The 10,176-nt window shown below is 44.5% G+C and overlaps 4 protein-coding genes across 4 annotated transcripts; all 4 read left to right on the top strand.

The window, feature by feature from the left end:
• Nucleotides 1–274: 274 nt before the first annotated feature.
• On the top strand, nucleotides 275–1,837 carry CCR75_007644 (uncharacterized protein; the record flags this gene model as incomplete). The annotated part of the gene is made up of 1 exon (XM_067965702.1): nucleotides 275–1,837. The coding sequence occupies one exon, from the start codon at nucleotides 275–277 to the stop codon at nucleotides 1,835–1,837; it is 1,563 nt and encodes a 520-aa protein (XP_067819074.1).
• A 215-nt stretch (nucleotides 1,838–2,052) lies between these two features.
• On the top strand, nucleotides 2,053–3,335 carry CCR75_007643 (uncharacterized protein; the record flags this gene model as incomplete). The annotated part of the gene is made up of 3 exons (XM_067965701.1): nucleotides 2,053–2,862; nucleotides 2,930–3,030; nucleotides 3,086–3,335. 3 exons carry the CDS (start codon nucleotides 2,053–2,055, stop codon nucleotides 3,333–3,335), a joined length of 1,161 nt encoding a protein of 386 aa, XP_067819077.1.
• An 883-nt stretch (nucleotides 3,336–4,218) lies between these two features.
• CCR75_007642 (uncharacterized protein) lies at nucleotides 4,219–5,973 on the top strand (the record flags this gene model as incomplete). The annotated part of the gene is made up of 1 exon (XM_067965700.1): nucleotides 4,219–5,973. The coding sequence occupies one exon, from the start codon at nucleotides 4,219–4,221 to the stop codon at nucleotides 5,971–5,973; it is 1,755 nt and encodes a 584-aa protein (XP_067819076.1).
• Nucleotides 5,974–6,742: 769 nt separating this feature from the next.
• CCR75_007641 (uncharacterized protein) lies at nucleotides 6,743–9,043 on the top strand (the record flags this gene model as incomplete). The annotated part of the gene is made up of 1 exon (XM_067965699.1): nucleotides 6,743–9,043. One exon carries the CDS (start codon nucleotides 6,743–6,745, stop codon nucleotides 9,041–9,043), a length of 2,301 nt encoding a protein of 766 aa, XP_067819075.1.
• Between the last annotated feature and the right edge of the window lie 1,133 nt (nucleotides 9,044–10,176).

Genomic DNA, 10,176 nt, shown 5'->3' with positions numbered 1-10,176 from the left:
TCACCAATCTTACATCGGAAATCCACCGATTCCACTTCGATTGGGTTTCGTTGTAATCAAGTACGATAAACGAGAAAGCAAGAAGGCATCGTTCTATATTTGTCTCTTGCATCATTAAAATAAAAGAACCACTGATGAGTAAACAACCCGTACCTCTAAAAGACCACAACTCTACCGCTCCTGCCCACCAACACTCTTTCGAAGCCATGACCCATCTCCGATCATCTGTATTCAAAGTTGAACCTCTCGTATGGCATCTTGCCTTTATCCATTGATGTCCCCAGATCAAGTCCGCGTCGAATCCGTGGATGCCATTCCGTCGTCCGCAATGCTCACGCCAAATCGCTTTGTGGCAGGACCAGCGTTCTACAACTACGACATGTATGGTGGATTGCGTCCAGGAGGCCTGGTGCACTTCTTCTCGACGGAATTTCTTGGTCTCGTCGCCGCTACATTCACGTCTGCGTTCATTTACATTGGCGTTCGCTACGGTCTATTGCCACTAATAAGCATTAAACTACAGCTCAACGACGATCAGATCGAGGCCATGGACCGACTTGTAGAGGTGCCTGCAGCCATGGCGTTCTTTGTGGGGCTCTACGCCGACGCCATGCCACTTTGGGGCTCCCGACGCAAGTCTTACATGGTCGTGGGCATGACCTTTAGTCTCCTGTGTCTAGCGATTATTGGCTTTGGTTGTCTCTTTGCAGAAGATTTGCAAAAAGCCATTGGCAGCAGCTTTAGCTACGTCATGATGCTTCTCATGGGCGGTGTGAGCTTTGGCTCGATGATTAATTTTTGCTCCGTGCATACAGTCGTCGTGACACTATCCCAACGTGAAAGCCTTGAGCGACGAGGAGTGTTTCAAGCCGATTACTTGGTCGTGCGGGCTGCGGGGCAAATTACAGCCAGACTGTTTGTCTTTTTGATCCAGAATGTTGTTCGAAAGGTTGAAATTTTGCTCTTGCTCATTGTGTTAATGTCACTGTCTGTGATAAGTATTGTGGTCGTGATTACTAGTCTTGATGAACCACTTGCGTATCTTAAAGAGAGTCTACGATTCAAGTGCGAAAGCTACTGGAAAGTCACGAAGCAAAAGGCCGTGTGGAAGATCTTGGTGTTTATCGCGAGCTTTGCCTTTTTTCTCAATTTTTCTTTTCCGGTGGTCTCGAATGCGTTTCGACAGTGGACAGACACAAACGACAGTGCGTCATGGTTACTGAGTACGAGCTTGAACGATTTGTTCATGATCGTGACTGTATTGCTATATAGGTGGAGATATCGCAACATGCTTTGGAGACGGCTCTTTGCTGTTGCACCAACAATGACCATCATTCCGCAAGGATTAATGGCTGTCTTTGCGATCCCAAATTTGTGTCGCCGCTCTTTTATTTATATTCTCTTAAATGGAGTTACCGGTATATCGTACGGTATCATGGCACTCATGGTACTCGTACCGGTTACTGAGATCATCGAGGAAGGCTCGGAAGGAGGAGTTGTTGGGCTCGCGCTGTCATTCGGCACCATCTTTAAGGTTTTTGCCAGCACGTTACTAACATCCATCCAGCGTATATCGTACTTTCCATCCAACGACGTCGTAGACACAACGCATCGACGCTGGTCTATTGCAGTCCTCGTGAGTATTACAATCTTCGCATATAGTTTGGCGTATGTAGCCATTCTCATTCTTCCGCTTCAAAAGCTCGACGCACAACTCGTGCGTATGTACGGAGGCTTCACTGATTATGCTGGCGCACTCACCGCTGCTGCATTCGTCATATTGCTCACTTACTGCGTCGTTTATAACATTATTCTTTTCAGCAACACCATTAAGTAAGTCAACTTGACTCATCTGCAGAAGCCATCAGTACTGGCAAAATCTTTGTGCTCATGTTTATCACCCAACACATGGCTACAATATATATTGTTTCATAATTGCATAGTCACTTCCTAATCTGCCGTATATTCTTATACCCCGTCAAGTCAAAATCACAGTGATGTATCGCTTTCACTTGTCGAAAATGCTTCTCTCTCTTTATTCGAGTATTTCCAATGAATCAGAAAGATCAACATTCTAGTAGTGACCACGTATTGGAGCGTGAAAACGATCCGGCTGTGCTACCAAGCAACAGATTTAAGACTTCCTGGACGTTGTCCGGATGTGTCATTGGCAGCAGCTTCGTCCTTCTTGTGGTGCTAAGCGCTTTCTTGAATGCTACGTTCTTGCTCTGGCCGCTGACAATTCTACGCTGGAGTCACTTGCTCTCGCATCGCAGCTGTACTTTAGCATTTCATTTTTTAGAAGGCAACTATTTTGCCATGCTTAGTGGATATTTGGAGCTAGTAGGAGGCGTTAATCTAGTCGTCACTGGAGACGAGAAGCTCGAATTCAAATCGCAAGAGTGCGTGCTCTTGATTTGCAATCATCGAAGCGAAGTGGACTGGATCTTTTTTTGGAACCTGGCAATCCGCCTTAACGTTCACGACCGTGTTCGAGTAATGCTAAAAAGTGTCATTCGATACGCTCCTGGTGCCGGTTGGGCCATGCTGTTGTTGCAATATCCATATATTAATCGAAATTGGGCTTCAGACGAGAAGCGTCTAAGTGAAGCGATTCGGTCGTATAAGACTGCCGAGAGGGGATTCTGGTTAGCCATGTTTCCTGAAGGAACGGCACTGTGTGATACGACGCTTAAAAAAAGTCACGAATTTGCCGAAAAGCAGGGGGAAGCGGCATGGAATTATGTCCTGCAGCCCCGAGTGAAGGGATTTGAACTTTGTATTGATCACATGGATCCGGATTATGTTGTGGACCTCACAGTGGCGTATTTGGAACTCATGAACGGTATTCGACCATCACCGGTACAAATTGCTTAGTTCTGGTGATTATCGTGCAAATTAGAACTAAGTGCTTTGATGACCGTTGTAGGTGCGATTTTTGTGGGGGCAATTTCCAATTGAAGTGCATCTGCATGTAAAGCGATACCACCGGTCAAGGCTGATGGTTCACAAGGGTTACATGGACCTCTGGTAATGTAATTGTGTATTGTGCGCCGGTTGTTGTCTGAAGGTGGTGTGACAATAGGCTCAAGCATCGATTTGCCGAAAAAGAAGAGCGTCTTCGATGTTTTTACGAAACTGGGTCGTTTGAAGGTGAGCAGTGCGTCCGCCAAAATCTTCCGCTGTGGAAATTAGTAATACCAGGAGCAGCTTTTAATGTTGGGCTGTGCGGGATTGCGCTTATTGTTATTTTTAAGTTTCCTCTTGGGGCGGGTTTGTTGTTTGCGATTAGCGCTACGCTATCCATAATTCAAGGAATTAATTTTGGCAAATAAGGAGAAGACAAACACTCCTACTATGTATTTAGCGAAGTTCTTACCAATTATTAAAGGGAATCGCTCATTACCCACTAATTGATTGGTCAAATTGACTTATTTTTATGGCTAATTGATTGGTCACCACTAATTGATTGGTCAAATTGACTCATTTTTATGGCTAATTGATTGGTCAAAGTCACTCATTTTTATTGCACCAAGGTCATGTGGTGGTACAATAAAAATGAGTGGATTTGACCATTGAATTAGTTATAAAAATGAGTGAATTTGATAAATCAATTAGTGGGTGAGGGCTCATCAGATTCGAAAGGTGAGGGTTCATTAGCGGTTCCCTTATTAAATATACTTAGACTTATCTAGTATTTTTTTTCCTGGTGTCGAGCTCGCAACGAACTTAAGTTACGCACCAGTGCTTTGTAATCACCACTTATCTACCGATAAGCAAGATTTTACCGGAAGTCATGCAGGCAACATGCAAAGTTCGCTCGCATCTCGGGAGACTATTTCTTATTCTTAATATCCTTGTGGTCGTAAAGATACCTGGCTGTAGACTTGCGTGTCTTCGGCCTTGCTAACTGGACCGTTAATGCCATGGCAGCCATCCATTAAACGTTGTGGTCAGCACTTCAAATGATAGACCTCTTATGAAGAATATATTTTAAGGTCCCATACATTTTCTGTCATAGATTGAAATGTAGCAGCTTCGTCATAAACCCCTTGCCAAAGAATTCGAACATTTTGCGACGTATTGCGCTGAACCTACGCAATAGCCTGTAACTTCAACTATCTATGACGCACTGGACCGAAAATCCTTACAATGGCTTGTCACGGTCCAAAAAGGATCCTCCTAGCACGTACATTGTGATTCACCCCAGGAAGCTATATGCAGGATCGCCATTTTGACGTCGATCATGGCGTGACGAGCTTTCGACCGATTAAATTATCCGACTCGCGAGCCGAGATGCTCGATAAATCTTTGACACTGTCACATTCCCGAAAGGAATTGCAGCTTCCAGCCCTCTCTCGAATGTCGAGCCACGAGCTGGACGACATTGACGCTATTAGCTACTCATCAGACCATGAGCAGGTAATGACACCCATGGACTCCATTTCTTTCTCGCAACGAGAGTTTGCTTTCGACAACGTCCTATTTAACTATCGAGTTCAAGGAAGTTTACGTAGTGGATTAGCTCCCATTGCACTCCTCGGTTCATGGCACGCGGGGCTTGCCATATCAGCATTTGCTTCAGGAGCGACCGTCGCGTTTGTCCGTGCTGCTTACCGCCCATTGCTCTTATTGACAATGACGAACGATTATCAAAGGCAATATGTCCATGGCACAGCCTTATTAGACTGGGGAAATATTTTTTCTGTAGTGCTTGGACTTCTTTCAGACTGTGTACCAATTTTTGGCACGCGTCGGAAAGCGTACATTGCTTTGGGATGGTTGCTATGTGCATTGAGCTTCGCAAGTATTTGCATCATTAATATAATCACTATTCGCAGTGTCAAACAGTCGAACGCAGTCTTTGGACGCCTCCTCGAAGCTTTCAGTCTCATTGGCAGTATCGCGCTTCAGCTATCGTGGGTGGCAGCCATGGCTTTGATTGTAGGCTTTGGACAACGCGAGGTTTTAAATGAACGTGGAGGATTGGCAACACTATTTATTATTCTGTGGCAAGCTGGGGCGTTGACGGCGCACCTCGCGGTCGCCCAATTCCAGCCAAGTCTAACACTCTTTAACACGAGTGCGGCGGTTGTCATTACCTCAGTAGTCGTTCTACCCTTTATTTTTGCATTTGTGCAGGAAGATGAACAAGAATCTTTTGTTACGTTTACCGATCACATGGGAATTGCATCGGCTTTGCGTACGGGCTTCTTACAGCTTTGGGAAATCTGCCATGAAAAAGTGACGCATCGTGTATTATTGTTTTTATTGCTATTTGGGGTTCTGCTGAATGCCAAGGACCCGAGTGTGGAGAAAGCTCTTGCGAGTTGGAGTGGCTTTTCTCGTATAAATGACACTGAAAATCCGTGGGTACTCGTGTTCACAAGCGCTGGGACCTTTGTGGCATTGCTTTATGCAAAATGGAGACTATTAAGCACAGCGTGGCGGCAATTGGCTATTATTGGGACTGTCATTATGGTCATGTGTGCTTTAATAGAAGCTACTCTGATTACGACCAATACAATTCGTGCGAAATGGTACTTTGCGATCTTGACGGGGCTGAAGGCATGGCCCATGGCATGGCTTTCATTTCTAACCGTGCTGTCAGCTACAGAGATTGCGCATGTGGGATGCGAGGGCATCACGATGGGCCTTGTGCTTTCGGGTCAAGGACTTGCAGCTTCGGTTCGAAATACAGTTGCACATTTGATTACAAATTCCTTGAACACACAAAAGTTGATCAATGAAGATTCGCTCAGCACACGAGCGCGTGTCCTCTTCGCGGCGGTGGCCTATGCTACAGTAAACTTATTTGCGGTTGCGGCCGTGCCATGGCTTCCACGATCCAAGCTTGAAGCTCAGCAATTTCGTGTTTTTGGAGGCTTTAGCAGAAGAGGTGCTACATTCATTGTACTACTTTATGCAGTATTGCTAATTCTTGCCATCATTACGAATTTAAAGATGTTGTAAGTTCGCTTCTTATATTTATGTGACCATCCTTGCCTGATAATCAAATCAAATTAAGAAATGGTTCTAAAATTAATTTATAATATAGATGAAGCCAATTTCAATATTAAAAGAGCCATGGAAATCGGCTCGACGCGCTATTTTCTAAAAAAATATTTTATTAGATTGCAATTTTCGGCAAATTGCTTAACTATTTTGAAGATTGCTACAACAGCAATGCTGCACGATTAGCTCGCACTAGTTTTAGAACGCACCAGCTAGCACAAGTTGAGTACGTGTAAATGCATACAAGCCAGCTGACTAAGAAAAGGCGCAACTCCAACAAGGATTTTATTACGAATACAATCTGCCCAAAAAATGCCTTAACTCTCGGAAATATAATAAGATAAATACTCTAAAAAAAACCTTCGTCCCTTTGTCGCACGTTGTGTTATCGTGACACATCTCCGTGCCTGTTCTTTCCGAAAAGCGTCGACAGTCAAGTTGCAGCTTCATATAAAATCGTGACTACGCTACACCATGAATCTTTATGACGCACCAGTTTTTATAAATTCTTGACCGCATGCGCCCCCCCAACATTTAAGAGACACGTGGTTTTTTGCTCCGCGGTCATATCGCGCGATATCGTCTATTTGTTTCGAACTGAGCCTCTTGCCGTGGGACGTGATTGGCAGTAATATACAAAGGTCGAGCTCTGATGCGGGGATGTGCTTCAGATGGCCGTCACTTGGCAACTCGCTGCTAACACCACGAGTCTCTTTTCCACGATAGTATGCGACCTACTCAATTCACGAATGTCTTTCGTATCATCATCCTCTTGGCCGTCCTCTTGACCATCATAGTCGCCAAGGAAGAGCCGTATACCACGACGTACCCGACAAAATCAGGTATTCGAGCCTGGGTCGACCCTGCCACGCCTGCAGATCGTCAATCGTACATCTCGTCGCGCGGTCGGCCGTGGGACCTTGTCATGAGTGATGAGTTTAATACGCCGAAACGAAGTTTTCGACCCGGACACGACCATATTTGGACGTCTTTAGAAAAACCCGATGGCGTGAATGGAGCGCTTGAGCTCTATTCGCACAATATGACGTCCACGGCTTGTGATAGTGACGGCACGTGCTACTTTTACATTAAATCGGTCGATGAAGTCAATATCATACATGTGTACAATATGTACACGCACCCCCCTGGTTTTGTAGATGCTTACTTTTTCTACCGAGCAGCCATGGTCCAATCGTGGAACAAATTTTGCTACCAAGGTGGGATGATCGAAGTTCGTGTGCAACTCCCTGGTGTGGTGACCCCAGACTCGGGCAATCCAGACATTGCCACGGGACCTAGTACGCGGGTGTCGGCTGGTGACTATTACCCAACGTGGCCGGGGGTTTGGATGATGGGCAATCTTGGTCGTGCCATTTTTTCGGCCTCAACGAACCGAATGTGGCCATTTTCGTACGATGAGTGCGAACCGGATTTGTTCGAACCAACGTACCAACGCATAAGTGCGTGCAATGATAACCCGGGGTATGGATTAAACCCTAACCAAGGTCGTGGTGCCCCCGAAATTGATGTACTGGAAGGAGCGGCGGGACTCGTGTCGTCGTCATTACAAATTGGACCGGGCATGCCCGACGAGTTTCGTATCAAGGGGATTAATTACGGTATCGACGGAGAGGGGTGTATTTACTCAGGAGCGTGTAAGACCCCGGGTGCGAACTTACCAGATGTCCCGACGGCGTTGTATAAAAAAGAACGAGGTCACAAGACGTGGTACCAAGGGCTTCGGTACTCGGCCAATAATTTTTGCAAATCTAACGGCAAAGAAAAGCAAACGTACCAAACCGTGGCCGCTTCGGTGAAAGCAGGGATTGTCGAGAATACGTGCTCAAGTGATACTTGTCCTGCTTCGAAAGATGTGAATGGGGATATAAGTCTCATTGATGGCATGGGGGACGATTATTGGGGGATTAATTCCAATGGCACGTGCTTCCCTCTCATCAATGTCTACACGGGGGCGTACTTATGTGACCCGGACAATACTTTTTGGAAGTGTGCCATGCCCCGTGACGAAAATAAGACCGCAAAATCCAACGCCATGAGCTCTTTTAATTACCAAATGGATGCCATATCGTCCAATTGGCCTGTCCATGTTGGCGCGTACCTCGGTTTTGTGACGTATCAGCTCGAATGGGTCACGGGCAAAAACGGGTATGTACGATGGAATTTAGAAGGGAGTCCACTCTTTGAAGTCCCTTCCGAAGCAATTTGGGACGCTCCTCAGAATGCCAATAAAACCAACCCTCAGAAAATCATGTTGGAAGAACCCCTCTATGTGATTTTTAACGTTGCACTCTCGAGTTCATGGGGGGCCATGCCTCCAAATGCCGGCAAAGAATGCCGTGGAGACGGGACGGACCCTCTTGTGAACAAAATTTGTGACGCGTTTCCATTGTACCTTAAAATTGATTACATTCGGTTATACCAAGATTTGGCCAATGATCTTGAAGAGGATAATTACATGTCAATAGGATGTGACCCCAAAAGTCATCCAAGCAAAGAGTGGATCGATGGACATTTAAACGAATATGTAGACGATGACAATCCGCACAAGGTCGTGGCAGGCAAAGCATTCTGTCGTGTCGACGATGACTGTACGATTGGTGGCATTCTTGGCAAAACTTTGCTCAAGACGGGCAAGTGTGTTAAGAAACGATGTGAATGTACGTACTCGTCGTCATGGGGGGGTCCACGTTGTACCACGGCCGTGTCGAGTTCGTCGTCAAGTTCGATTACGACGAAATCCCTTATGACGAATTCGTACGGACCACCTTTTGGCATGGCAATTGGCGTGGCGATCATGACGGTCTTTTGCAGTTTTCTTGCCATCATGAGGTCGGCTACGAAAGAAAAGAAAGCCGACATTTTGCTGAAAAAACAGTCCAAGACTGCGGCAGGCTCGAGTACCCGCAGCAACGATGGCCTTGTTAAGAACGACGGTGATCGACAGTCTCATGGCAACAACAGCACGAATGGAAGACCACGGGACAATTACAGTCAAAATTTTGTGTAAGAGGTTTTCGGATTGAAAATGCTTGGTGACAGACGACGACATACTGCAAATGTCTTTTTAAATAGTTATAAGTAACGTGACGATTTAGTTTTTATTCATTGTGCTCTCATTTTTCCATTGGTTTAGTGAGGTTTTGTTCTTATAAGTAAAAGGAAAAAGAAAACGTTAAATTTTCAAAATAGTAATTCATTTTGAATAAAAAAAGAAAGAACCAGAGTTTGTGAATTTTCTTGTGCTCATATTATATATTTGAATTTTAGGAAATAAACATTATATTTATCAATCGTTTAAAAGTATAAAGTTTAGTTTATAAATCTAAATTGCTACTTTAAACGTTGAAGAAAAGGATAAGTTTAATTTCGAAAATTTACTTAATAATGAATACTGTTGCATGAGTAACCTTTTAGGAATGTAGCTGAATCGGTAAGCTGACATTGGTCGCTTACATATGAATAGATATTCACATTGCTCGGAGCCACCACCTTTCTACAAGTCATGTAGAGTTCATTGAAAAGTATGTAAATAATGAACAGTCTCTACTTCGTTTTAAGATTGTAAAGGTATGCATAAAGCATATCAATTGACTTTCCATACTGAGGCACTACTTAATACATGTAACGGGGCACCTTACGCTAGGACAGATAACAGTACTAGCCAACCTGCACAATTACAGTGAAGGTGATGCGACTTGATACTGACGTGTAGTGTAACGGTGTAACGGGGCACTGCGACTTGTACTGTTTCAGTACAAGTCCGCTTCACACTGCTTCAGATGAGAAGATATTATTTATTGAAAATTATTTTACCGAGTAATATTCTAAAGACTTATTATCGGTAGATATAGACCATTATATCTACTTCTTCCGCGGTCCAGTCAGCGCGACGCGCGCAAAGAGAAAGATAGATAAGACTTTTAGTACATATTTGTATAAGCTTATGATTAAGTTAGTATTAAGTAGATAGAAAAAAGAGCTTAATTATATGAACTACAATTTTCATTTAACCCTCTTAAAGCAAGTGTTTTTAAGAGAAGACTTCCTCAACACGTACTAGTGTATGTGAAAAGACGTGAGACACCACTCGCACTGAGGCGGTGCGAAGTGGACTTGTGCTGAAGCCGTACAAGTCGGCAG

This window comes from Bremia lactucae, linkage group LG6 (assembly GCF_004359215.1).
Source record: "Bremia lactucae strain SF5 linkage group LG6, whole genome shotgun sequence".
NCBI classification, from domain to species: Eukaryota; Oomycota; class Peronosporomycetes; order Peronosporales; family Peronosporaceae; genus Bremia; species Bremia lactucae.
The sequence above is the reverse complement of the archived record's forward strand: the minus strand, read 5'-3'. Positions and strand labels throughout refer to the sequence as shown.